Source organism: Cladophialophora bantiana, assembly GCF_000835475.1.
Source record: "Cladophialophora bantiana CBS 173.52 unplaced genomic scaffold supercont1.18, whole genome shotgun sequence".
Classification (NCBI taxonomy): Eukaryota; Fungi; Ascomycota; class Eurotiomycetes; order Chaetothyriales; family Herpotrichiellaceae; genus Cladophialophora; species Cladophialophora bantiana.
In genome coordinates this window covers 42,703-69,120 of record NW_015971592.1, presented here as the reverse complement: position 1 = coordinate 69,120, position 26,418 = coordinate 42,703, and the positions used below count along the sequence as shown (strand labels likewise).

The 26,418-nt window shown below is 52.3% G+C and overlaps 11 protein-coding genes across 11 annotated transcripts; 7 read left to right on the top strand and 4 right to left on the bottom strand.

The window, feature by feature from the left end:
• Positions 1-140: 140 nt before the first annotated feature.
• Positions 141-2,024, top strand: Z519_10304 (uncharacterized protein; the record flags this gene model as incomplete). The annotated part of the gene is made up of 3 exons (XM_016768021.1): positions 141-1,087; positions 1,144-1,825; positions 1,887-2,024. The coding sequence occupies 3 exons, from the start codon at positions 141-143 to the stop codon at positions 2,022-2,024; spliced, it is 1,767 nt and encodes a 588-aa protein (XP_016615489.1).
• An 884-nt stretch (positions 2,025-2,908) lies between these two features.
• On the top strand, positions 2,909-5,201 carry Z519_10303 (uncharacterized protein; the record flags this gene model as incomplete). Its single annotated transcript, XM_016768020.1, has 2 exons — positions 2,909-4,591; positions 4,641-5,201. The coding sequence occupies 2 exons, from the start codon at positions 2,909-2,911 to the stop codon at positions 5,199-5,201; spliced, it is 2,244 nt and encodes a 747-aa protein (XP_016615488.1).
• A 157-nt stretch (positions 5,202-5,358) lies between these two features.
• On the bottom strand, positions 5,359-6,393 carry Z519_10302 (uncharacterized protein; the record flags this gene model as incomplete). The annotated part of the gene is made up of 4 exons (XM_016768019.1): positions 5,359-5,451; positions 5,533-5,601; positions 5,678-6,211; positions 6,325-6,393. The coding sequence occupies 4 exons, from the start codon at positions 6,391-6,393 to the stop codon at positions 5,359-5,361; spliced, it is 765 nt and encodes a 254-aa protein (XP_016615487.1).
• A 724-nt stretch (positions 6,394-7,117) lies between these two features.
• On the top strand, positions 7,118-9,060 carry Z519_10301 (uncharacterized protein; the record flags this gene model as incomplete). The annotated part of the gene is made up of 3 exons (XM_016768018.1): positions 7,118-7,376; positions 7,532-7,666; positions 7,748-9,060. 3 exons carry the CDS (start codon positions 7,118-7,120, stop codon positions 9,058-9,060), a joined length of 1,707 nt encoding a protein of 568 aa, XP_016615486.1.
• Positions 9,061-9,923: 863 nt separating this feature from the next.
• Z519_10300 (fumarylacetoacetase) lies at positions 9,924-11,253 on the top strand (the record flags this gene model as incomplete). Its single annotated transcript, XM_016768017.1, has 2 exons — positions 9,924-10,100; positions 10,165-11,253. 2 exons carry the CDS (start codon positions 9,924-9,926, stop codon positions 11,251-11,253), a joined length of 1,266 nt encoding a protein of 421 aa, XP_016615485.1.
• A 1,702-nt stretch (positions 11,254-12,955) lies between these two features.
• Z519_10299 (uncharacterized protein) lies at positions 12,956-14,808 on the bottom strand (the record flags this gene model as incomplete). The annotated part of the gene is made up of 5 exons (XM_016768016.1): positions 12,956-13,308; positions 13,372-13,490; positions 13,595-13,690; positions 13,761-14,332; positions 14,416-14,808. 5 exons carry the CDS (start codon positions 14,806-14,808, stop codon positions 12,956-12,958), a joined length of 1,533 nt encoding a protein of 510 aa, XP_016615484.1.
• Positions 14,809-15,326: 518 nt separating this feature from the next.
• Positions 15,327-15,764, top strand: Z519_10298 (uncharacterized protein; the record flags this gene model as incomplete). The annotated part of the gene is made up of 2 exons (XM_016768015.1): positions 15,327-15,629; positions 15,684-15,764. The coding sequence occupies 2 exons, from the start codon at positions 15,327-15,329 to the stop codon at positions 15,762-15,764; spliced, it is 384 nt and encodes a 127-aa protein (XP_016615483.1).
• A 209-nt stretch (positions 15,765-15,973) lies between these two features.
• Positions 15,974-16,531, bottom strand: Z519_10297 (uncharacterized protein; the record flags this gene model as incomplete). Its single annotated transcript, XM_016768014.1, has 1 exon — positions 15,974-16,531. The coding sequence occupies one exon, from the start codon at positions 16,529-16,531 to the stop codon at positions 15,974-15,976; it is 558 nt and encodes a 185-aa protein (XP_016615482.1).
• Positions 16,532-16,988: 457 nt separating this feature from the next.
• Positions 16,989-18,919, top strand: Z519_10296 (uncharacterized protein; the record flags this gene model as incomplete). The annotated part of the gene is made up of 3 exons (XM_016768013.1): positions 16,989-17,200; positions 17,261-18,751; positions 18,826-18,919. The coding sequence occupies 3 exons, from the start codon at positions 16,989-16,991 to the stop codon at positions 18,917-18,919; spliced, it is 1,797 nt and encodes a 598-aa protein (XP_016615481.1).
• Positions 18,920-19,203: 284 nt separating this feature from the next.
• Z519_10295 (uncharacterized protein) lies at positions 19,204-20,174 on the bottom strand (the record flags this gene model as incomplete). Its single annotated transcript, XM_016768012.1, has 2 exons — positions 19,204-19,950; positions 20,040-20,174. The coding sequence occupies 2 exons, from the start codon at positions 20,172-20,174 to the stop codon at positions 19,204-19,206; spliced, it is 882 nt and encodes a 293-aa protein (XP_016615480.1).
• A 1,569-nt stretch (positions 20,175-21,743) lies between these two features.
• Z519_10294 (uncharacterized protein) lies at positions 21,744-26,326 on the top strand (the record flags this gene model as incomplete). The annotated part of the gene is made up of 9 exons (XM_016768011.1): positions 21,744-21,872; positions 21,960-22,391; positions 22,491-22,569; positions 23,421-23,879; positions 23,955-24,110; positions 24,181-24,282; positions 24,343-24,392; positions 24,571-25,195; positions 25,266-26,326. The coding sequence occupies 9 exons, from the start codon at positions 21,744-21,746 to the stop codon at positions 26,324-26,326; spliced, it is 3,093 nt and encodes a 1,030-aa protein (XP_016615479.1).
• Between the last annotated feature and the right edge of the window lie 92 nt (positions 26,327-26,418).

Genomic DNA, 26,418 nt, shown 5'->3' with positions numbered 1-26,418 from the left:
GGTTGTGCTGGTCATTTGCAGCATGTTTATAATTTGGGAATGGTTTCGGTATCTTCAACGTTAGCTTTGGGTGGCCTTTGACTCAGCTGCCTTTTAAAGATTCGTGGTAATTCTTCTGGACAACTCAGCTACCATCAAAAATGCCCCCTCCCGTGCAGATTGCCACCAAACGCGTGGCACAACCACAGCTTGGGGAAAACGGCTACGCAGGCTTCCAACCAGGAAAGACGGAAGTGCTCCCTAAGGGTTGGAACGGTTTCAACGCGAAGGCCCTGGAAAGCGACATACTCATTGAACACGATGTTGAAATCGTGGTGCGTGACGGTGCACGGCTCTACGTCGACATTTATCGGCCCGCCAACAGCAACGACAAGGTCCCTGCAGTGCTCAGCTGGTCATTCTACGGCAAAAAGTACAGCTCCCTTGACATGCTGCCTATGGTAGTGTGGAAGTGCTGCGTGCCTTCGTCCGACCTGAGCGGACTGGAAAAATTCGAGGGGCTTGATCCTCAGTACTGGTGCCCAAAGGGCTACGCCATTATTAGCGTCGATACACGCGGTGCTGGTAACAGTGACGGCCAAATATGTGTCATGGGCACGCAAGATGCCGAAGATGGCTATGACGTGGTTGAGGCTATAGCTCAGATGGACTGGTGTAATGGTTCGATAGGCATGGCAGGTAATTCGGCGCTTGCAATCAGCCAATGGTTTATTGCCGCACAGCAGCCCCCGTCATTGAAAGCAATTGCTCCCTGGGATGGTATGGGTGACTTGTTTCGCGAGCAATTCTGTCGCGGAGGCTGGTTCTCCATGAGCAACTTTGATTTGATTGGTAAGGCCATCGTACGAGGCCAGCCAAACTCAGGTCTTGAAGATTTCGAAGAGATGTATCGGAGATCGAGACTCGCCAATGCGTACTGGAATGACAAGAGAGCCGACATGTCCAAGATTGAGATTCCGACCTTCATCCGGGGCTCAGATGTCAGCACGATTCACACCATGGGGGCAGTTCGTGGGTACATGCAGGTGCCACACAAGGACAAGTGGATCTGGTGGGGAAGTAACCAGGAATGGTTCGAATTTTACAGGTATGTTGGAGATGCGCAATCCCACCGAGATGGGTATGACTGATTGGAGATCATAGTTGTCCGGGATCTTGGAAGGAGCTACAACGGTTCTTCGATAGATATCTCCGCCGTCTTGACAACGACTGGGAGACGACTCCCAAAGTTCGTTGGTCGATTCTGCAATTCGGTGACCGAGCGGCCATTGACGATGTCGTGCTAGAGGATTTCCCTGTTCCTGGGACGCAATACAAGGAGTTCTTCCTGCACGAGAACAAGCTTCTCGAGGAGCCATCCGCAACGCACCGGCAATTGTCATACGACTCGGAAAATCGAAACAGCGTTGTTGACTTTACTTACACGTTCGAAGCTGCATCCAGGCTGGTGGGTCTACCCAAGACTATCTTGTACGTCTCCGCCGAGGACAGGGACGACTTCACCATATTTGTCATCCTGCGCAAAAAGGACAAGAATGGTAAAGACCTCATGCATCTGAACTTCCCACTCAAGGCAGCTCCTGTAAACTCCATCAGCGAAATTCCCGAGAAGGACTACTCCAGTACGAACCTACACCTCGGGTCCGTCGGTATTCTGCGAGCCTCGCATCGTGCAATTGACCAATCGAAGAGCTTACATCCACAATTCCCTTACCATCCCCACACGAAAGAAGAGAAAATTGCTCCCGGGACCATCGTGAGACTGGAGATTGGAATTTGGGCCATGGGAGTGGATTTTGACGCAGGAGAGTCCATCAGTCTCAGAGTAAGTACCGACCACCGTGTTTTGCGCCGAAAGAAACGTTCAGCTGATGGTTGGTTTCCAGGTTGGCGGTCAGTATCCCAGTATTATGGAATACAAGACGTGGTCCGGCCCCAGACCAGAGCATGAACTCAATCGGGGGAAACACACTGTGCATTTTGGCGGAGACTACTCGAGCTCCGTCATCTTGCCCTTTATATAGAATGAACGAGCGTTTACCCACACTAGCCCACCTTCCGCTTGGAGTCTGGTTGCATTTACTGTGTAGATGAGATTTGCGGCAATGTCTCTCGGAAGAACTATTTTACTGGACCTTGGGCAGGCCGACTCGACGTAGTAGCAGTAAAGTCGCGATCTGCGGCTGCCGCATATAGAAAATGGGCGTCTAATACTCTGGGACGGTGAACAAGTTGAAACCCTGGTTCTCGCTGAATCAGGAAATGATCGCGGTGGAATAATACCGTGTTTGACACCGACTATTGTAGGCAGCCTTTGTGGTGCTCGTGAGTCACCTGACCTCGGGGCATGTCTTCGGAGCGATTTCTTGGCGCTTCGGCCCCGCTCCAGGCCTGCTCAGAGCGCCTCAACTTTTGGTGTCGGCCATTCCAGTCAATCAGAGCGAAGAGATTAACGATCCGGGGTATGGAGTAACACCATTGGCCAATACTGCAAGTGTTGGGAAAGAGACCTAGCGCGGAACTCCCCAATTTGGACCCGCAAACTCTGGAGGGACCCCGCGGACGAGCTGGTACTCGCTCTCGCTCGCTATTTTCTCAGTGGCTGGCTCACGACTAAGCAGCAGTGGCCTGCGGGCACGTTTCGCTTTTCATAGACCTCGCTTAGATCGTCAGGCTCCTGTCCACGCATCTGCTTGATCCGCAACCTAGTTTCTACCGCATCACCATGTCGTGAGCTTTTTGGACGCTTTGGCATCCCCTCGCAAGCCATCGTCACAGTCCGTCTGGTTTCGCCCAGCAGCACGGAAGCCGATTTGAAAGGCAGAGTGCGAAAGCAGACGACCTTGGGTGTTCAATGACGCTGCTTCAGCAGATGGGCCTGTGATCTAGCCTGCAGCTACAACACCTAATGGACTCATCGCCGCCACCGAAGCGACCGCGATTGTCCCTCGCTTGCAACAAATGTCGAAGCAGGAAGGTCAAATGCGATGCCGAGTATCCTCGGTGCCGTAATTGCCAGACTCGCAATGATGAGTGTTTGACAGAAGACCCCAGACGGCCGGGAATATCTGTCGTCCGGGAGTGGATCGAGGGTCCAAAGCAATCAGAAGCGCAGCCGCAAGCGCCGTCTGTAGCACACGAAAGCCCAGTCAATGACAGGCGTGGTCGACCTCCTATCGCTGCATCAAGGTCGTCGCCGTCGGTCGCAGAACTCTCTGCGCCGGCCGGGTCAGCGAACGAAGCAGCGACCATTTCGCCGTTCCATCAACCCCATGAGATGTCATTCAACCTCGACCAACAGACCAATCGTATCAAGATGATGGGATCCAGCAGCAACCAGACCCTAGTCAAATCGCTCGACGTGTACTTGCAACGAGCCAAGCTGGGATCTTTATCCGAATACTTTGTGCACGGCATGCGACATGCAGAAGAGATGACTGTTCCCGCCGCCGCCTCGGCCTTGACGCCATTGCCAACCATCGACGTCTGCATCTTATACATGGCCAACTACTTCAAGCGAGTGCACATCCTCTTCCCCTTGTTCGATGTTGATTCACTCAGGAGCAGCGTCTGCCGCCTAGCCGCGATGTCTAGTCTGCAAACATTACCGGCCGAACAACTACCCATTTTGGCCACGGCGTATCTCGTCCTCAGCCTGGGTGCCGATGAAGGATCGCCGCACCCGACGGCCGACGGGGATAGATATCTTCTGGCGGCAACAGCCCTGTTGGTGTATGTCTTTCTTATGCCATATCTCCCTTCAGTCCAGTGTCTGCTCATGTTCGCGATCTCCTACCGCGGCCGCAACAAGGACGGCGTGGCATGGCAGATGACTGGGATGGCGATCCGCATTGCTCACACTCTAGGGCTTCATCGCTTTTCCTCAGCCCGGCCCTCATTCCAGCACGGTATCCAGGGGAAGCAGGCGCAGCTTTTCCACGCACGGATATGGGGCATATGCTGCTGCCTGGAAAAGATCATGCAACTTGAGTCTGGAAGACCTTCCGCTATTGCCATCGTAGATCGCGATCAAATGATGGGCCCCGAGCAGCAGCCCAAAGGACACGACTTCCTACAGTGGAGTGTTGGACTTGCCCAAATCCAAGGTCTTATAAGCGATCATATATGCAGCCAGACATCGGAGCCTAGATCGGCCTTACGGCTCTTACGTGACACTGCCCGCCTGGACAAGCTCTTGGTCTCTTGGGTCGACGACATCCCTTATCAATTCCGACCGGGAGCAGACTTGTTGTGCCCGCCGGAAGAGTTCCACATGGCGGCTCATTTATCCATCCAATACAACCAGGCCCTCATCGCTCTCCACCGGGCGGGCTTGATCGCTGCGACCGCCAGCTTTCAAGCCGAGGTTACCTGCCTTTGTGCAGATGACCCTTCTATGTACCGAGTCAGAGAGGGCGAATCGATCTGTGTGAACAGCGCCCGAGCCATAGCGCGCCTTACTGTCGAAATGGCGGAGCGGAAAACCAATAGTCGCCTGATTTCTGCCGGGCCTCAATTACTAGCCTGCGTAGTATTGGCCTTCTTCCTCATGAAGGCCTCTTCTCGCAGATCCCAGGCGGCCGATCTTGAGGTGAGCTACCTATGAGTGGTCATTTTTCTCAGTGCTAACCGGTCCACAGCTCCTGAGAGCATCTGCTGAGTCGGTGGCGGAGCAGTTTCTCAACTGGGGCATGGATGCGCGATTCTCGGAAGGTGCGTGGTCTACGATATTGGGACGGGATGGGGTACCACTCTTACTGACCTTGTGGCCAGCGCCCCTCGCAATCTACCGACGAGTTTCGTCACATTTGGAAGACCTACGGCGCAGACAATCGCGGCCATCCGACACCGTACAAAGCAACGTTGATCTCTCAACTATTGTATACACTGAAAGGACTGATTTGAATCCTCAGGTCGGCACGTCAGGGCCTTATGTTGATGCCTCCCAACATCCTTGCGGGCACGACGCAGAGATTCTCGGTTATGGCTCCTGGCAGGGAAACTCAGCGCATGCTTTGCAGATGGCCCCGCCATATTCAGAAGCCAGATCGGGTCAATGGGGAGAGTCATCCCTGGAGGACAACGTGCCATTCACAGGGCTTAACGTTGAAGGTCTGTGGAATTGGCTAGCCACGGATACCACCGAAGCCAACGGCGAGATTGATTGGACACAGTTTTCAAACCATCTTCAGCAATTGTGAACCAGATCGGGATTATCACCCGAGGGAGATGCGTTTGATTGACCGCCTAGTATTGCGTGCAAGACTGGCTCATCTATGAAAGTCTACTGGATTTTGCCCTTTTCCCCCGGGCTCGTGGCACCCACCAAACAATGGAGCCGTCGAATCTTTTGTCGGCCTAGTACTCTTCGACCTCGCTAAACGTGTTGTAGGGCACAGGCAATGGCACATCCAGTTGCCGTGAACGTTTAGTCCCATAGATGTCAGCTTTCTGTGATGATCGATATGCGTTAGCCCAGAACTCATTGACAGAAAGCCTAGGGCAAAGGCCGACAGCCTGTTTTGTTCTTACCTTCTTGGCAGGCTCGTCAGGAGTTGGCATGAAGATGGCTTCTCCGTTGTGGCCAAAGTACGCCAGATCCTGTAACATCCGCCAAATAGGTCAGTATCTGATCCCACAACCTATCGAGACACTATCGTGTGGGCGGATGCTTTACCTTTTCAAAAGCGAACTGATTCTTGTTGGCAAAAGTAATCCAATTTTCACTGTAAGGCGCTCTGGCGACCTCCAGACAGCGGAAATGCCAGATCTTCCATTCTCCATCTTGTTTCAAGAAATCCAGTCCATATTGGCACCACACCCAGTGTGCCCAGACTCGCTGGCCATCCACATTCTTGTCGGCAGGCTCGTACAAGTACTCGGGCATAGCACCGACGTTCTTGGGGTCCGCCAGGCCCGATTCAACTCCAGCCATCAGCCAGAAGCCCTTGGCTGTCTGGCTGTCTGCAGCAACTTCTATCACTGGGGTCGTTGTCTCGTGGAGAATCAGCTTGCCGGCTGGAGCTGGACGGCCAGAGTGATACTTCATGACACTGTCGTAGTCCGTGTAGACGCCGACATTGGTGTACTGCGCGTGGATGCCTGGCGTGCCGCGCTTGACCCATAGCGCCTTGATCTGTTCGTCTTGGAACACGTTGTGTAGGTGCATATATCTGCTGAAGATATTTTCCACGGCGCCGCGATCATAGGCCTCCAAAGCAACATCTCAGTGTCAGCAACTACGGCCTCGGTAACCATGACGGTGTTGGTGGCGCCCCCAGGCCATAGGGGAGGGCTGGAGGATTTGGAGTTCGATGTACTCACTCGTTGCGCCAGGCGCTCACTTTCCAGTATGCGTGCCTCCAGTCGGGCAAGGGGGTCTGCAGAGGACATGAGGGAAGCGGAACACCAGCTGGGATTCCAAAACTGTTCCGTTGAAGCTGCGATGGGGTATTCAAAGAAGGGTCGCTCAGAAACACCAAGGCGGAGGGACAATGGTCATTTTGCCGCGAGATTCGTGTCACATTTATATGCTCGGTCAGATCTGGGCATTGTATTGAAACAATGGATCCATTACAAGCATGGAGAGAAAATGACTAGGTACCTCACGGCCCCCGATGGACTTTTATTGGGCCGGGATCCGGAAGAACAAACATCGTCGGCATTCTGCCCTGTCACCATTTACGGGATGTGGAGGACGGCTCAGCGCCTCGCTTCGCAGTGGTTCCGAAACCGACAAAACGGCAACCTAGTGGTCTCTTAAGTACACTAACACAGGATGGTTACCAGAAGTCTTCCGAGCGAAAGCTTGCACGGTAGAGCCATAGCCAGATCTCGAAGCATCTACATTTGTACCATCTCCACTTGACAGAAGTCCGCGACCGAGAGGAGTCTTTCTCGGCCCCCTCAGTCGTGAACCGCTCCTCCGCCCCCCGACCCTGACCCCTTGCCCCCGCCTCGGAGGACAAATGTCCTGGTCTTGGTCTAGTCCTTATATTTGCCCGGTATGACCTGGTCCATCTCTGGCGTTTCGCACGTCTCTTACTTACTCGCCAACACCGCTGCTGAGCTGATACTCACGCTTGGCAAATCGGTGACACATGTACTTTCTCCCCAAATGGACGAACTGAAGATAGTCCCCACCAGCGATGGAGGGAAGCCGGTGTCAGCCAGCCTTTATGTCGAGCACATTGCGAAGCAAGCGACACAGATTCCTGTCTCTTGTGAAGCCACGCAACACATCGAAGGCGATGCCTTTCTCGTCGACAAGCATGGTAGGGTGCGCAAGCTTCCCGTGCCCTCCGACGACCCGAGTGACCCTCTGAGGTTCAGATGGTGGGAGAAATACGCCATTGTCTTTTGCTGTTGCTGGTTTTGTAAGTTTGGAAAGACCCCGATGGCCTTTGATCCAGTCGCGCCTCTCGCAGGCTGATTTGAGCTTGTCTTGATCTCGAGCTGTTCTCTTCCCCTGCTGTGGCCACGGCCGCCAGTATCCAATGATTCTGTTCAAGGGTTGACATGTAGATTCTAGCCACCATGGGCCTTTCTCTCGCAAGTGGTTTGGGTAGTATCTTGACGGTCTTCTTCAAGCTGTACATCCCCCAAGGGAAAACTCCTAACGAGGTCACCTATCTCCTTACCGTCCCCGCGCTATGCATCGGCCTAGGTAAGTCGATTTCTGTCCTCCCCTCCCCGGGCAATCCGCCCTCAGCTTCAAATGTCTCGACTAATGACAAGGCCAAATTAGGGAACTACATCATTCTCCCTCTGTCGTTGGCCTATGGCCGACGCCCGATCTTCCTCCTGTCCGTCATCGTTCTTCTGGCAGCAACCATAGCCTCAGCAACGCAAAACAGTTACAATGGCCACTTGGCCTCGCGTGTGTTTCAAGGCCTCGCAACTGGGGCGTCTGAGTCTCTCCTACCGTTGATGCTGACAGAGGTGACATTCTTGCACGAACGCGGCAAGATATTCGGGTTGTATTGGACGGTGATGAACATCTTAACCAGCGTCCTGAATCTGTCGAGCAGCTACGAGACTGCCGCTTTAGGCTGGCGCTGGTATTATTGGGTCTTTGTCATTACCGCATCGGCTGGCCTCGTCTTCGCGGTCTTTGGTGCCTTCGAGACCCGTTTCAGTCGCCCCGCTGCCAATATCGACGGTCGAATCGTGGTCACTGACGACTTTGGGGTCACACACTTTATTCCCGACGACCAAGTCCAAGAGTACTACGATCGTTTGGGCATTGAAAGCAGCCCGGGGGGGCCTACTCCGTGTGGAGTCGATGGTACGGCAACCCGCACGACCTACCTCCAGAAACTGAAGCCGTGGTCAACTCCACATCCTCAGCCGTTGAAGACGATACTGCTCTCCTGGACTCACATGCTTCAGGCCATGACCTCCCCCGGCATATTGTACTCAGTATTGATCAGTTCTATTGCTCTGGGCTGCTCTGTGGACCTTTCGCTGTCATATGACTCCATATTGCAGGGTCAGTACGGCTGGAAACCGCAGAATATTGGACTAATCAATGTTGGATCGGTTGTTGGCTCATTTATTGGCACCGCGTACTGCACGCTGTTCGGGGAGAAGTTGGTTATGTGGTTGGCCAAGAGAAACCGTGGTGTGCACCGACCAGAACACCGCCTCGTTGTTCTCGCACTACCCGCAGCGTTGGCTGTGGCCATGTTGGTCCTCTACGGCTCCGCGGCTGAGGGCGGCTCCTCATACTGGGGAACAGTAATCAGCTACTCCCTTTACCAATCAAGCTTCATCTGTGTTTTAATCGTGTCCACCACTTTCGCTGCCGAGGCAAGTTCGAAACATCCTGGCCCGGCCCTCGTCGTCGTTGTCGGAACCAAAAACATTGTCTCATTTGGCGCAACGTATGGCTTCACGCCGATGGTCAACGGGGGCGGCTATTACTGGGCTTATGGCGTCCTTGCAGGCATCTTCGGGGCCATCTCCCTCCTCGGTATTCCAGTTTATCTGCTCAACCCCAAGTGGAGAGATTACATGACAAAGCGGGATGAGAAACATGGTGTGACGAGCTCAGACTGAGATTGGTCCTATCTCACAGGTTTCTGGCTACTAGGATATTGATATTGACTGGATCATACAAAGTGACGTTCATGAGGTCTTGATTTCGAATATTTGTCGTGACACCACAGTTGGAGGTGCCATTTATGCCGAGGACGCTCGAGGGTAGGCTGTCATGTCGGCCATCAATAATCCTGAGAAAGAAAAAAAAACCATTGATGCAATCGATCGCTTGACAACTAGGTGTATATCGGCAGGTCCGAAAGCGTCACTTGATGTCCTTGGTTCTCCTCGATTGCAGATTGAAGGGCTAACGGGGGCCCTCTGGTGTTCATATCGGGGATAACCTTGTGTGCTTCAGAAATTTGTGACAGATTAAGTATAAACACACCCTAACCACAATCACCATTATCGAGCCACGATAGAAAATCTCTTACGCCATCCGTAGGCTCGGCCTCATCGCCGCTCCAACTTGCCATGGCTTTTTAAGTAATCATTGCTGGAGGATTGCCCCAGAGTTCCGAGGACCCGCTATGGTTTGGTCATGGTGTCGTTCCACAGAGCACAGTTCCTGAACCCTTACACGCGCAGTACATCAAGAACAGCCTCAGGAGCTCTTGAGACGAACAGTTATGTCGAAGGATGCGAACAATCTCCACAATCCATGTTCGTTACAGCACTCAGCGAGAGGCGCTTTGTGATGAAGATGTGGATGGCGCGTGCGCAACGGTTTCGGTCATGCTTCGGTGGGGCCACATCGGAGGCGCATCTCGGTCTCGAGGGCAGGCGGTCGGGGACTCATTTTTCTAGTAATTAAATAGGGTCATTGACTTGCGTATATCTGACAGAATGTTATCCCTAACCCTAAGTTTCATCCAATAACAATGTTTGCGCAACACTTCTCGATAAATAACCTCCCATACGGCATCATCAGCATACAAGGCTCTGCAGACAGGATCATTGCCACACGGTTGGAAGACTATGTCTACTCGATTCCCGCTTTGCTGGAACGTGGCCTACTAGGGTCTGTGCCAGCCTCTACGACCAATGCCATTGTCAAGGTACATCCGGCTATGACACCCTTCACGATTCGTGACTCGGGAGAATGCTAATAGTCACTGCCAGCAACACGACTTGAATGCATTTGCAGCTCTTCCAAAATCAGAACAGCAGTATTTCCGCAGCCTGCTTACAATGTTCTTTGCTTCGCATCAAACTCAACCTACGAGCGTTCCAGAGGCGGCGCACCATGTCGACAGTGTCTGTGTGCATCTCCCCGTCCACATCTCTGGGTTTACAGACTTCTCGTGCAGTAAGGACCACTTAATGAATGCTGCCAGGGCAATGGGCTTTCCACCAAATCTTCCACCGGGGTTCCTGCATTTCCCGACCGCATACGACGGTCGAGCGTCATCAATCTACGTCTCTGGCACCGAGGTTTTTAGACCAACAGGAACTTTCCAGGATTCTCAAGACGGCAGTATTGTCTTCGGGCCGACCAAGGCACTGGATTATGAATTGGAAATGGCCTGCATCATTGGTCGTCCCCCAGAACCCTCATTACAACGGCAGGAGTTCGTTCTGGACCTTGGTAGAGGAATACCTGCATCGCGCGCCGAGGAGCATATATTTGGTGTCGTTCTTCTTAACGACTGGAGTGCGAGAGACATCCAAAGGCTCGAGATGCCACCACTCGGTCCCTTCAATGGCAAAAATTTTGCAACCACGATTTCCCCGTGGGTTGTCACCCTTGAGGCGCTGGAGCCTTTCAAGCTCCAATTGCCAGAAAGGGACGTGCCCGTTCCACCACATCTAGACACTAAAGATCAAAAGGTAGGCTATGATATCACTTGCATGGCAGAGCTCTTGAGCCCAAACACCGGCGAGACCAATGGTACAAGTACAACACTATGCGAATCCAATACTAACCGCTTCTACTGGTCTTTCGCGCACTTGATAGCGCATCAGACCGCGGGTGGATGCAAGCTGGCCACGGGGGATATCCTGGCCACAGGAACAATCTCCGGGCCTGCAAAAACCCAACACGGCTGTTTGATGGAACTGACCAAGGGTGGCAAGGAGGCGTTCACTCTACAAGGCGGATCTGAGAGGATATACTTGCAGGACGGAGACACTGTTCGTTTGAGTGCTTTTGCCGGGAGTGCTGATGATGGTGTGGGATTCGGCGAATGCCTCGGAGTGATTCGCTCTTGATGTTATCTGACCATGGATATTGTAGATCTGCGTCGATCAGTTGGAAAGCAACACGGTTGGAAAGCTGAAACGTGGCACCTTTCTTAGGGATGTCGGGATCATTTCAGCATGTATTCGCTAACAATATCGGAGGGGCAATGCTGCTGGCAGTGTCAAAAACTCGGCCCTTCTCAGCCCATAATTTCGGGGCTTTAGTGTGTGTTAGGTTCTCCGCCGAACTTACCTTCCTCGGAGCTCACCCTTGCCCCGAAACCCACCAGGGCGTCGGCAGGGATAGCTGCGGCGTTCTGGAGTGGCACCATAGGTCTCTCATCATCGCTGTTGCGTAAGAACCAATAATTGTGCTGAGGATTCCGATACAAATGTCATAAAGTAGTTATAGCGCAATTGCAATCGTGCGGGTGCATAAAGGCATCACTCGAGAGGTGCTAGTCCTGTGGCGTTCCCAGAGACACTAGGCTTTCGATATTCGACCAAAGCTAACGTGGATGCGCAACTCGATCCCCAACTTTCCTTGATCTCTTGGAACTGTTGACGACGTCTGTCTGCAATAACCTCATTTCCCTCTGGCTTCAAATTCCCAGACTCCGCCTTATGTGCCGACAGTCTCGATCGAGGAATCATTATGACGATAATCTACCACCGAGTGTTGGATCACTATAATCTAGGGAGCAACAATAGCAGAGGGCTAAGCAGACATTTCTTGTCCAGACCGGTAACCCTGGGTCACACAATGCATCACCTGAATCGCAGGTCCTCTGGGGAACCGACAGTTCTGCTCAAGCTGATGGTTCTGGTCTCGCTGGCTACAGGCGTTTGCGGGCCCTTTTACATCCCATACCGCAAGTCGCGTTCGAAGAGATCGGTGAGCTGCTTCAGTGCTAGCAAAGGCCATAGGTATGCCATTCTTCAATTGGTTGAGACTCCTTGGTCTCCAAGGATCAAGTCACTAATAGAAATGTGCAAACCAACAGCGACAGGAGAATGTATCCACCAATTGGCCCCTTCTTTCATCTTTACTGAGTCGATGAAGAGACCCAAGCCCCGGAATGGATGCTGGAGCGAAGGTGAGTGTCGCTGGATTGAACCAACGACCAGATTGAGAGAGTTGTGCAGTGCCGTTCCCATCGATAGCCCTGGTCTTGGTCCTGGGAATCGACCCCAGTCAGTCGGATCGTAACGAGAGCGCCAAATGGACGGTATATCATCAGCAGCCAGTTCCCCGGTGATATATAGTTTTGAGAAAGCATTGCAGGGCCTTTTTTGCCAGTCCAATTTATTTCAGATTGATCGGCATGCACTCACCACCACCAATCCAATATCACTTCGAGGGTCGGGAGACTTTGTTCCACCATACAGTCTACCTTGGGGTTATCTTAGTTTAGAGCCTGCCACGGGATACATTGCGCTCTAGCACGAAGCTACAGTACCATTCAAGCAGCTTGTGAAAATGATGCTCTCGACTATGGAGCAGGCAAAGAGCAGAATACGTACTAAGGACTAAGTAAACTACCGGGGTGATTGGCAGACGAGTAAGAAAGTAGTACAATGATAATTGCGAAATTTACTCTTATCCTTCGCGGAGAAGGTGGATCCCTTGGTATGACACATTTTTCTATACGTAGAGTGAAGATAGTACAAGCTTTGCAAATTTCAACTCCGGCTCGGCTTAAACCCTACATCCATGCCAAGGATGCAGATGTTAGAAGAGATGAGGTAAAGATCTCAAGGCTGTACTGGTTTTTGACACTCCCAAATAAATCAAACCCACTAAAACCGGGGAGAAGAATAGCACCAAGCCGATAACAATACCTTGCTCGAAAAATCCGAGGCCGCCGCCAGGAGACCGGTTTGGACTGTGAGAAGCGGCCTTCGAACCTGTGCTGAGCGTGGCAAGCAGGTCCTGCTTGTCTTCAGTGTTACGTTCGATGATTCTCAGTAGCCGAGCAGAATCAGCCGGAGGCGAGATGTACTGCGGGCGTGGCACACTGAAAAATTCGGTAGTATAGCGCAGTGAGACCAACATCGGGTGGTTGAGCGGTGTCGCAGGTCCAACTGCGGGATTGCATCAGTCAATTGGTCATAATACTCCAGCACCGTAGCTTGCAGTGCACTCACCCAGCAGTTCGATGGGTATGTGGTTAACGAAAGCCGCTGAAGTTCGTATGAACTGGCACAGATACTTAGCTGACGACACATCAGCGAAGGCGTACAAAGCCGCGACGTCATCGGAATCGCTGCAGAATCGTTAACTGTAGTTTCAGCCGGCGCTCTTGGGGACTCGGCTGTCCAGGAACTGAAAGCCCCGGACAACCTCAACCCTGGCAAGCCACACACGCACCTAATGTTGATAGAATCGATAGCGTCGTCCAAGCTGCTTATGTCATGTACGACCAGCACCCTGTCATCGAGCCTTCTGCGAAACAGGGCTGACTGTCTGTAATATATGTCAGTTGCCTGGGTATGTCGTGGCACGAAGGAAGCCAGGGATGGTGGCTTCAGCTCACCTGCTGTTCACTTCCAGGACAGCTCCTCGTGGGCCGGACGTCAGGATCTGTGCGTTCGAGTCACGCTCCAATTTCACCATTGTTTGACGAAACACATCTCCTGGGTCATGCTGGTGTTCAACGGAAGTGCCGGAATCGACGGTCTTTTCCGAATTTCCACCAGCATTCAGGTAATGAGCCGCCTCGCGTTCCACGGCCTCGACAAATTTTGTCTTGACAAACTCGTTGACCAGGACGAGATCGGGAGCATATGGCGATGAACCACCGAACGCGAATCGAGCTGTGACCAAAGCTTTCGCGGCTTGACCAGTATCGGCAGTTCTATCCACGACCGCAACGACCCGAGACTGTACGGGAGAGATTAAAGCATTGCCATTTGGCGAGGGAGTAATTGCTGCTTTTGCCGATGTTGATCCACTTCCTAGTCCGTTCTGGAGTACTTGCAGCCAGCGGTGTGACGAGTGGGTCGCCTCCTCGGGTATCTTGACAGCCGCTGCGAAAATATCACCATCCAAGGACTGGCGTAAAATCTGCTGAAGTAGGTGAGGGAGGCGACTTAGGTGATTCTCGGTCTGCAGGTACGACAGCGTTAGAGACATTGGGGGAATCAGGCCGTCCAGTCTGCCCTTCAGACGGGAAACAAATCGGGGCTCACCTTTAAGACTATGCAGTTTCCTGCCGCAAGCGCTGCGGAGACCGCACTTACAACGGAGAAAAGGTACGTGTGTGATGTTGGGACGATGACCGCGATCCCAAAGGCTTCTCTCCTATCTGGTGTATCCCTTTGCAGGATGCGATATTCATCTTCCACCTCGCTCTCCGGCTTCAACGCGGTATAATGATGTTCAACAGTCTTAATAGCAAGGTGTAACTCAACATGGGCTTCCGGGGGTGTAATGAAGTTAGAGTCCTGCAATATCGCATTGATAAGCACATCCGACGCTTGCACCAGACCATGATGAAGGGACTGCAGTTGAGACTGGCGCCACCAAGGATTGGAAAGGCGGCCGTCGACAGCTGCTGCCTTTACCGTAGCCAAGGTGTTCATGTCGCTTTTCCCAAATCTCTTTCCCGATAGTAGAGCAGAGGCAGTCAAATAGCGTGCCGTGAATGGATTGTGTCGAACGATATGTTCTCAGTCGAAGGGTTATTGACAGATGCACAAAGACCTGAGAAGATTCGCACCAGTATACGACAACACTGGCATTGCCGTTGGCCTAGGTCAAGCTATGCCTCGGCCGAACCGCCAGTGATGGTCTTACACGGCAGTCCACAGAAGTCCTAGGGTCAACGATGGTGTCCACGCGCAGAGCGGTGGAGATTCAGCCCCCGAGGCTGATGGCGAAGTGCTGTCTCGGAGCCAGGCAGGCTGCCCAATCTCCACACATTCCCCCGAAGCCGAGCGGAAGATGAGAGTAGCACCCGAGGGCTGATTTGCAGCGACAACAATTTTGTTCTCGGCTTTGATCGAGGGGGATTGCCTATCCTTCTGGGAGCGAACAAGACGCCGCAGTCTCCGCAGGAATCAACTCTAAGCTTCGAACGTTGATCGACCTGAACGCAAACATGTCTGCTACCATGGTAGGGACGACGACTAGAGACAACATTCACATTACTGTTCCAGCGGACTACTTGATTTATCACCCAGACTCACCGCCAAATCCATCCGGGGACACGACGTCGAGGCAGCCGCTGGTCAGCTCTGGCTCACGTGGAAACAACCCGCCTCATTGGCCAGATGACCGTCGACGAATCCCAGACTATCGCCCAGTGAACAAAAATCTGGATCAACAGTCTAGGAGAACGTATCGCAACGTCGTGGAGAGAGCTTTCATTGCCAACATGTTCCGCGGAGTTTCTTTCAACGCTGTAGGTACATCATGCAATTCGGGGGTTGAGCCGTGTGTGCCTAACCTGAGACAGTGGCTTGCTCAGACATGGCGTGCCACCGGTGGACGATTCAACTCTAAGATCTTCCAGTACAAGATTGGTGGGGAGTGGTAGGAAGGCTCAGCCAGGGAAGGGAGCTTGACGGACAGCAGAGCAGCAAGATTCATTGAGAATGCATGCTATTTGAGGATCTCCAGCATGAACGCTCTGTCGATTTATCGTTTCACTTGCCCTTGACTTCCTGGCTGTAATGTAGTTAGTGGGAGGGTCATGATGGGTGATGTGCAGACTGACCGAATTGCAATATCTTGTTTCGCCGCCGATTAATCGGATACCCGAACACCTTGCATAGTATGCAGGTCCTCGCCCAGTTTCTCGCCTCCTACCTCCAAAACCTGACTGGGCTGGAGGATGAATGCTAGCCGCGCCCACGAGTCCGTACTTGCATTCTTCCACGCATGCTTCGTAGCCCTCTGAATGGCGACATCGCCTCTCTTCATGCACCTCGTCTCACCGCTGTCGAGCACGAGCTCAACCTCGCCCTCGATCACGATGCCGTAGTCTAGACTGATGGTACGGTGCATTGCGGAGAGTGACCCAGGAGGCATGTCGACGTATCGCAAGACCGTTCCTCCCGAGACGGTCAAGCCTGGCGCAGATTTGAGGTATGTCTGATACGTTTTGACATCCGCGCGGTCCTGTAGCTCGACGGGGAATGTCTTTGTGACGTAGCCCAGCCCGAAAGAAGCGGCACCGTCGGACAGAGGTTTGAAAGGCAATGCTTCTGGTAGCTGCCGGTTGTTCAGGAAGATCGCTCTCCCGTTATCATCATGGTCAGTGACGAAACGATTGATAGATGGGAGATTATTATTTTGTGTCATCTTCGACCTTTTTCTGAGCGTGGTAGCAATTGAATCACTTAAGTCCTCGCAAGTTCTGGTCGCGGACGCCACCTTCTACAGCGGGAAGCTCGTTGGGATGCGGTGCGTTTGTGTGTCGAGTGTGTCTACCGTTCGAGAGAGTTTGGCGACAGCAACAGTTTGGAAGAATGGCGCGAGACCGATGCATTTTACTGACGTGGTGCCAACCTCATATGGTAGATGCGTGCCCGAAAGCCGAGTACTCGGCTGCCCAATTCTGGGCCTATTGGAGGTGACCGGCGCAGCATCCACCAGGTGCCCTTCTAGACAACATACTCCTCGGTTCGGTGGTCCACTACATCTATCCCCGAGCGACAATGCTCAAAATAATGGAAATACAACAAACGAGGAAGGAAACGTAACTGACCCAAATCCTCTCCAGTCCTCACTCTTGCGTGATTGGACGGAAAAGCTGACGATGGCGACCCCTCCTGCTATGTTCAAGGACTTGTTGTATGTCGACGAGACATCATTCCCGTACATCTTCGAACAAAATGTTACAATCCACCTGAAGGCAAGCAAGGGCCTGGTCCGTTGCAATGTGTATCGGCCCAAACCCGAGACCGACAATGAACGATTTCCCGTGCTCGTCACTTACGGGCCATATGGCAAGGACATTCACTATGAACAGTAAGCGATCGCCAATCCGATAGCGGGAGTTGTCTACTTTTACTGAAAAATAACTACCAGATTTCAGCCCAAGTCTTACTCCGAGGTCAACCCTGAACATCATTCACCTCATTCTGCGTGGGAAACGCCGGACCCGGGTTACTGGACTGCCCAGGGCTACGTCGTCGTGCGTGCTGATGAGCGCGGACTGGGCCAGTCTCCTGGGCTACTGGATACCATGTCTCGTGGGACAAGCGAGGCTTTTTTTGACGTTGTTGAATGGGCAGCGGAGCAGCCCTGGTCATCTGGAAAGGTTGGACTCCTGGGAATCAGTTACTACGCTGGAAGCCAATGGCGCGTCGCCGCTCGAAAACCAAAAGGTCTGGCGGCCATTGTGCCGTGGGAGGGTATGTCAGACTACTATAGAGACCGGTGTCGACATGGTGGTATTTACTCGAACGGTTTCATCAAGTTCTGGTGGAACAGACAAGTTATCACGAACCAATACGGCCGTCCCGGCCGGAGCGCTCGGAATTGGGGCCCTGATACCGTCGAAGGCGACCTGGATGAGCTTAGCCTGGAGAAGAACCGCCGCGATCAGGTCGTCGACAATCGAGACAACAAATTCCGAGATCAGAAGTACTACGCCTCGAAAGAATATGATATGGGGGATATCGAAGTACCGCTTCTGTCCGTGGGGAACTGGGGTGGTATTTTACTTCACCTCCGCGGCAACCTTGAAGGTTATTCTCATGCCAATTCAACATTCAAATACCTCCGCATGATTGTTGGTCGACACGATCTACCCTTTTACTATTCGGAAGAGGTGGACATCCAACGTAGCTTCCTCGATGCTTTTCTCAAGGGCGAGGACTCTGTTGGATGGTCCGTTCCGGGGAAAGTTCCGCCCGTCGATCTAGTCTTGCGAAAAGGTGACGTTGGATTCAACGACCCTCCAGCCGAAAAGCAGTACAAGCGTCGTTTTGAGCAGGAGTGGCCCATCGCTCGAACACAATATACCAAATTTTATCTCAAACCAGACCTCGGAATGAGTCGGGAAGCGCCCCCAGGCCGGGAAAAGTTGTCCTACCGAGCTCTAGGTACGCTAGACAAACCACAGCTGTTGCAGTTCACAACAGCACCCTTTGAGGCCGAGACGGAAATCACTGGATATATTGTGGCCTACTTGAACGTGTCCGTGACCCCGGATCCCCAAGGCTCTACCCCCTCTGATATCGACCTCTTTGTGACACTGAGGTACATTTCACCACGAGGTCAAGAAGTTTTCTACACCGGCACCGCGGGCGATCCCGTTCCTCTCACCAAAGGTTGGCTCCGTGTCAGCTTGCGCAAGACGAATCCTGAGCATCCGAAGTGGCGCCCCTATTTGCCATGGAGGGAATACCTCAGCACAGATGTGCTCCCGGTGATTCCTGGTGAAGTATACGCCGTCGATATCGAGGTGTGGCCCACGAACGTCGTTGTCGAAAAGGGGGCCAAGCTCCTATTTGAGGTCTCTTCGGGTGATACTCAGGGAAGTGGTATCTTTACCCATGACGATCCTCAAGACAGGTATGTTTTAGACACCTTCCTTCGCTGTTTTATATCATTTTAGGCATTGGCTCAGCGGCCTGGCATCTACATAGGTCGACAGAAGTGTTTGGAGGCACGAACCATATTCACTTCAGCCACAGATTTCAGAACTACATCACTCTCCCGGTCATACCGCCCAAGGAGTAGTGAAGCCGTTGTTGAGCATGCGACCAAAAGAATTCATGGCGGCGGAAGCCATGAGATGTCGATGCACGTTACGTTATGACCAGCATTAGAAAATAGAAAAAAAGACTTGTCGGTGTGAATGCACGGCGAAGTGAACCATCTCAACAAATCGCAGCGTCGCAGATACACTCACCGTTTCAAGTCCATGACTAGTCTCTAGTTTATTTAGATCCAATACTCTATGGCCAGATATCGATGCCCCAGAAGATATATGTATCTAGCCGGGCAACTCGTCTTTCGGCATACTACCCTGCCGCAACCCATTTGACGGGCGGTTCGGGCCACCGACCAATCGTGAATTGTGAGTTGCACATGTTCGTTAATTCCCAGGTCTCGGCCCCTAGCCTTCCGTAAGATCCCAGCGCCTCATCCTCTTCGTCTCCCGCGGCCCCTGCCACAAACATAGCCGCCATGAAATGGTCGTCAGTCGCATGTGCATCGCGATATTGCGGGTGCTTCATCAGTCTGGTCATTGCTCTCCTCAATTTGGGGCCGTTTGTCTTTGTGAGGACGTCCTCTACCGACTGACGGAAGTCCAAAGCCCAGGGTTCCGGGGGGGTCTCTTGAGCAAAATTGTCCGAATACTTGAGCATTGGGGCCCATATATTCCTGTAAAGGTTGTGTACAGCGCCCCCACTTCCTATCAACAAATATCCCTCTCGTCGCAATGGTCGTAACGTGGCGCCTACTTTCATGTGGAAGTGCGGGTCGTAACGCGCATTGGTCGAGATCAGTGTCGTAGGCGGACATCCGTCCGGGAACATTCGGATGAGGATGAGATAAGTATCATGGATCCATTCGAAGGTGGGATTCTCACGGGCGTCGAATCCACCGTCGCGCAGTATTTGGACACATCGTCGCGACGTGGGTACATCCGGATTGAGCTTGTAGTCGAGGTACTTTTCGGGATGGACGTATGCGACTGGCGACTTGCCGGGATCTGGGTTTGTAGCGACTTCAATGGCGTCCCCCTTGGCATCCCAATGCGCTCCCTGAACTGCGCGTTAGAAGTTGGCTAGGAGGTTGGCGACATCGTCGTGGTGGCGAGTAGCGAGGACTCAAAACGCGAAGTGACACTCACCATCATAATGACTCCCTTCAACCCATGCGCCAAAGCCTCGTCACCAGAGCTTTTCCAGTATGCTGCCGAGGTCGACTCCTCTCCAAGCATCATGGTCGAGCCATGAGAGAAGAAGTGGACTGGTGTCAAGGGCATTGTTGTCTCCGACATGAAAAGCACAGCAGAAACGCAAAGGGACTGGTCGAAGGATGGAATATGTTCAAGGAAGACGATAGCCTTGGGGAAAAACAGCGTACTACAACCTACGGTATTAGTTCGAGGTCGCACCTAGCGCTGGTCCAAGGCAGAGAGGGTCAGCCATCGTAGGATCACGAGCGCATCAATTGTCTGCAAAACCGAGAAGGGAGGCCGTCGCCCAGCTCCGACAGCCACCGAGAAGCAGCCCCGAATGCCCCGAACTCATCCCTTCAGGTTGAGCCAGGCCACAAAGATCGCGTAGTTGTAAGTTAGTTCTCCCCTGCTGTCCTTGATCATTGCAAGACTTATTAGTTGCCCTGCCAATATTTGTTCGTTTCCTCTCCCTCAGTTGCGGTCTTCGCAATCCTTCATCCACTTCTGAAAACTGGAGGCTCCAGAAATGAACGTCCTCTGTCGCGAAACGCGGGGATACTTGCTCGGGAGAAATCCGCAAATGCCAAAGATGGCGCCGCTACGTCCACCAGGCAATCCTCTGCCGGGAGACCATACCAATGCGGAGAATGTCAGCGTCTACTGTACTCGAGAGCGGACCATCTCACGCGGCACCTGCGATCCTGTAAGTTGCCAGGGTTGCTGTCAGACACAACAGGTTCTACTGCGGTCCCGAATCCGTACTTACCACATGGTGACACAGACACTCAGTAAAGACCATATGCAAGCCCATTTTGCCCCAAGAAATTTGCTCGGATGTGAGTTTGACACCGTCGTGGTTGTTTGAGAGTCGGTGTCGCCATAAAGCTCTTTACTCATCTCCGCGTGCCATTCTTCAGGAATTTGCTCAAGCGTCACAAAGCAGGTCATGCCAGTACTGCTGGCCAAGCAGTGAGGAAGCAGACCAGAGCAGCTTCACCGCGCCATCCGGTCGCATACGGGCAAGACGAGGGCCAGCAAGTTACAGAGCTGGAACACTCTCCCATAAAGAAGACTCGCTCTCCAGGACGAGTTATTCCGACCTCGATAACCCATCGAACAATCAGCATCGAGAGGGGAACGTCAGATCTTCGGAGAACAGCCAAGGGACAGTCACTTCGAACATTGCAAATTGCGCTGAGGTCTCCACGAAAGAATCACTTTTGTCGCATTCAAGAGGTTCGCTCCAGCTCCATCATAATGCTCGGACACGGGATCCCGAACCGGCGGTTACGACGGACGCAGCGCAAGCAGAGTGTCTGCCTTGGACTTTGAGTGACCCATCACAGGTTCAACACTCAGTCTCAGAAGTGACTGGGCAGTGGCGCTATTCTAACCAGATCTTGGGCAGTTAGTCGTCCCGGCAGATTGAACTGAGGAACGCCATGGTCTCCTATATCGATCCTGTTCTGAACAATGCTCTAACATTTGGCCCCCTAACACTTCCCGGGAACTACAACAACCTGTCGGCGGAGACGGACACGGGCAAATCTTTCTCGACGGATTAGACGGCGGGTTGCAGTCGTATGGCAGCACAGGCACTCTGCCAACTGCTCTCCATGCTCCTGGACTACTTCAGGTGGTCTCACCGGCACCATGGACGAGTCACGGCTTTGCCGGTTTTCGCCTCGAATGGACATCGAACTGAACGACGATGACCTGGTATTTCTCAATACTTACAACCTCACAGCCCCTGCTTTCATTAGTGATATGTTTCCTGATGGGGTACAGGGTAGTCCGCCCTCGATAGTGTCCACAAACACGAGAGTCGAGGCTGCATTAGGCGTCGATGCATTTCGCCACTCTAGCTAGCGCTGCAACCCCGTTCCGGAGAACCATCGCGCCGCGGAGCAGGAGAAACTCACCCTGTCAGTTAGTAACGGACCTAGACCGGGCTCGCGACTGCAGCATTTCAGCTACATAGTCTTGAGATTGTCTCAGTCCCTCCGAGACAAGATAATAGCTATTATTTTGAGTACATGCAGACCCTCAAATGCGATCCGTGTGGCTTCTGCTTTCCCTTCCGTCAACCTGCTTGACTATTTACTTCACGACTTTTTCGCTACAGCATGCATTCGAGCGGAGGAGTGGATTCATATACCCAGCTTCGGCTTTGGTACTGAGAAACCGCCTGAATTACTGCCCTCCATGATTGCAACTGGTGCTGTAGCGACTCCGGACAAATCACTACAGAAATGGGGGTTTGCGATTCAAGAAGAATTGCGACATTTCTTGGGACGTGCTGTATGTTTCGAATACTAGCATCATTGTCCGAGTTCTATTGTCGATATGCGGCGTCGGGACGCTCCTAGCCCTGCGAAGTTCTTGCTGACAATTCATCAGATTGAGAATGATAACTCTCGAGCAAGAGATCTGGAGGCTGTGCAAGGCCTCATGGTGTTATTGGAGATAGGTCACTGGAGTGGGAATAGCCGCAAGATCGAGATCGCTCAGATGTTTTTATAACCTCTGGTAGCGGTATGGATTGCTCTGCCTCCATCTCTTTTTCTCCCTTTCCAGTCCCCTGCCATCGGGGCACGCACCGACCGGCACTCCACATGATTTCTTCACTCTCCCGACTCACTAGACTCTGAAATTATTACTTCTGACAAGGTAACTTTCTTCCAGATGTTGCGACGGAGCGCCAAGTTTCATCGGTCCGCTTATCCTCCAATTGAGGTCGATGAGGATGACTCAGGTTGAGCAGAAATGGAGATCTTGGATCAAGCAAGAGTCTTTCAAGCGGTATGCATTTCAACGCCTTCTCTCCTGCAGTCCTTTCCTTTCCTTATATGGCACTTCGGGCGGCAATGGCATCTTTACGTTGAATGTCGCTCATTCAGATGATCGGATTTGGCAGGCTAGTCTTCCACTTGTTTCAGCACGATGCGACCTCCACTCTCTGCCTCCTGACCGGACCCTTGGTCTCCCATACAGAGCTCTTGCTACCCCTGCCTGAGCCTAGAGATATCTGGTTGGCGCCCAGTGCCAGGACTTGGAAACAACTGTACCTAGAAACCTTTTGATCTTCTCCACGACTTGTACCTTCACTGAGAGAGTGCGCTGATGATCTCAGTCGACTCAATTCATTCAACTGCATTATTGACAAGCAGTGCACCAGCTCAGCTCTCCTGTACTACGTCTGGGGCATGGTCCGGCATCATCGTCAACTTGGTTTCTCTTCTCGAAGCCAATCAGGTGAACAGATCACTCGACTCCTACACGACTTGCGCATCAGCTGCCGCGGCTTTCTCCTTACTCATCAAAGCGCAGTATTTGACGTTACCCTGGAGTTTGTGTCTATGCATCTGCACATGTCATTGGAACATATCCAGGTGTTCGCTGGATCTGATGGAAGAGAAGAAGCAGACGACATTGTTCCTTTGCAAGAATGGATTAATGAATCCAGCTCAAGGCAGGCAATATGGCATGCCGGACAACTCCTTCGCGATGCCAGGTGCGTTCCTAAACATTGGTTGCAAGCGTTCCTCGCTGTTGCAGTATATCATGCAAGTCTGGTTTGCTGGGCTTATGGTCTCTTTTCCGCGTCATCTAAACCTGGTCTGCCCGATATTCAACCGCATATTGAGGGAGCCCGACAGGAAAGAGACGCCGCTACTAAGCAATCATTCTCCGCGGGCCCATTTCGACTTTCCCCAGACAAAAGCCAGGTGATTTGGCTGGACGGCCGCGAATCTGATAATGTCAAACGGTTTATCTCACTAGGGATAGGTATGCCTTGTCTTCGCCGGCCTCAACAAGAGGCTTCCAGATCGGTTTCCCCCGACACTCCTGATTTGTGTCCAGGATCTTCGGAAAGCCCCATTTTCCTGAACGACACCCGAGCCGTGATGGACATGGTGCTCAGTCTGCTGCAGACCGGTCGTCCTTCTCTGCAGCCGCCATTGGTGGAGAACCTAGTCCAGTTGATGGCCCGTCTAAGAGACATTGTCCAGCTCATTGGTACAAGAGCATACCGATAGTAGTGCTGTAGAATAGCGGCCGGTCCACCTCCTCTTTGGTTCCATTGTAGTCACATTTAATGGTACTTTTGTGCTGAGATTAATCCGAGCGCTGTACCTTGCACCGCCGGTTTGGCATCTATTGCCGCACAATTTGATTGGGCTCGGAGGCAGTTAGTCCCCGGATCGCTCATAGCGAGAGGCTTGCTGTTCGGGACCTCCAAGATAGTTAGCACATGTCCTTCGTCCTGACGTCCGAGACCCCTCCCTGCCGAGCCATAAGGTGTGTGTTCTCTACCGCCACATCGGCGGTCATAAAGTTTCCTGGCGGTCAATACAGAACCGCCGAATCATTTTTTTTTTTTCAAAAGAGTTGGTACCTTGTTGCTTCAAAACGTGTAACTTGGCTGCTTCGAAACAAGAGAGGGCGTGTTCTGCATCATCTTTCTCATGTATTTCAGTTTAGTCGCCTCATCGGGCTGGACAACGAAGACATGGAACACGAGAGCATAGGCGCTTTGCCAACCTTGATTCCCGACGTGCTTGAGAAACATGTCGGTTGTATCTCAACAAATGAAGTGAGATCTAACAAGGCGGCCAAGTCTCGCAATTTTCTCACAATTTTCTCCTTATTTTTGGCCCAGTTCCTGGCAGCTCTAGACGCGACTATTGTCAGTGTTGCGCTACCCACCATTGCAAGTCAACTCCATTCGACCAGTGCGCAGTACGCCTGGTTCGCCAGCTCTTACATGCTTGCCTCAACTTCCTCGACGCCACTCTGGGTGAAGTTTTCGGATATTTTCGGCAGGAAGCCCACCATTATCCTTGCAAATGCTGTCTTCATGGGTGGCAGCCTCATTTCTGCTCTTAGTCCTTCCCCTACGACGCTCATCGGAGGAAGAGCTCTTCAAGGTCTCGGGGGTGGCGGTATTATTATCATGGTCACTATCATCATTGGCGATTTGTTCGAGCTTCACGAAAGAGCAAAATATTATGGCTTCTCTGGGGTTGTCTACGGAATTTCCAGCGGAATTGGACCAATTTTGGGAGCCGTCTTTACACAAGCAATTGGATGGCAGTGGTGTTGTGCGTCTCCTCCAATTTCCCAGCATATTTGGTATACACTGTACCGATGACTAACATGACATATTTCTAGTCTACATCAACCTTCCGTTCGACGGTTTGTCCTTGATAATCCTGCTGCTGTTTCTAAAAGTCAACAAACCGAAGACCACGTTCGTTCGTGCCCTCAAAACCTTTGACTGGACTGGCTCCGCCTTGATCCTAGCCGGAACACTCTGTTTTCTCTATGGCCTCGAGAATGCTGCCGGCCACCACGCCTGGTCTTCTGCGACCTCTCTCAGCCTGCTGATTGTCGGCGTTGCCCTGATGATCCTCTTCGTTGTCAATGAATGGTACTGGGCGACTTCTCCTGTTTTCCCGGTGAGAGTGCTGGCAAACCTCGCCTGCTTCGCCTGCCTAATGGTTGCCGCCGCCCACACTTTCGTCTTCTTCGCCTATGACTATTTCCTCCCTCTCTACTTTCAAACGCTCCTGGGAGCCTCACCAATCCAGTCTGGTCTCTACATATTCGCGCTGATTCTCCCGCTGTGCATTATGTCCATGAGTACAGGTCCACTCATCAAGAAAACAGGGGGCATCCGCATCATCATTTGGGCAGGGACCTTGCTTATGACACTTGGGACAGGACTGTTCATCGACCTGCCTCCATCCCGACGACTGGCAAAGTTGGTGATATTCCAGGTCATCGCTGGTATAGGCGCTGGACTTCTTTTTGTTCCACCAATGATTGCTCTCCAAAGTTTTCTGGCAAAGGAGTATGTAGCCGCCGGAACGTCAGCACTGTCATTTCTGCGCAATTTACTCTCTTCTCTGTCTATCGTCTTGGGGAGCGCCATCCTAGAGGAAAGTGTGGGGACCAGCGGCTTGACCAATGTAGTCGGAAGTCCTGTTGGCAACAATGAGGGAAACGACAAATCGTCCGGCACCCAGCCACAGCAGTTTCTGGCTTCAATGAAGCACATGTGGATGTTTTATACCTGTATCGCTGGATTGATGATGGTTTTCTCTTTCTTGATTGTCGACTCCAAAGCCACGAAAGCGCCGGATCAAACAGAGAATGAATCGAAAAACCAGGAAAGCGGTTTCGAAGGTGTCGCACCGGTGGAGGCCCCGGAGGCTCAAGGCAAAAGCTAGAACCCATCATAGAGCCAGGCACTCCTCGCGGTGGCGCACTCAACAATATAGACGCTATAGACTAGAACAAGTAGAACCAACATAAGACGTTG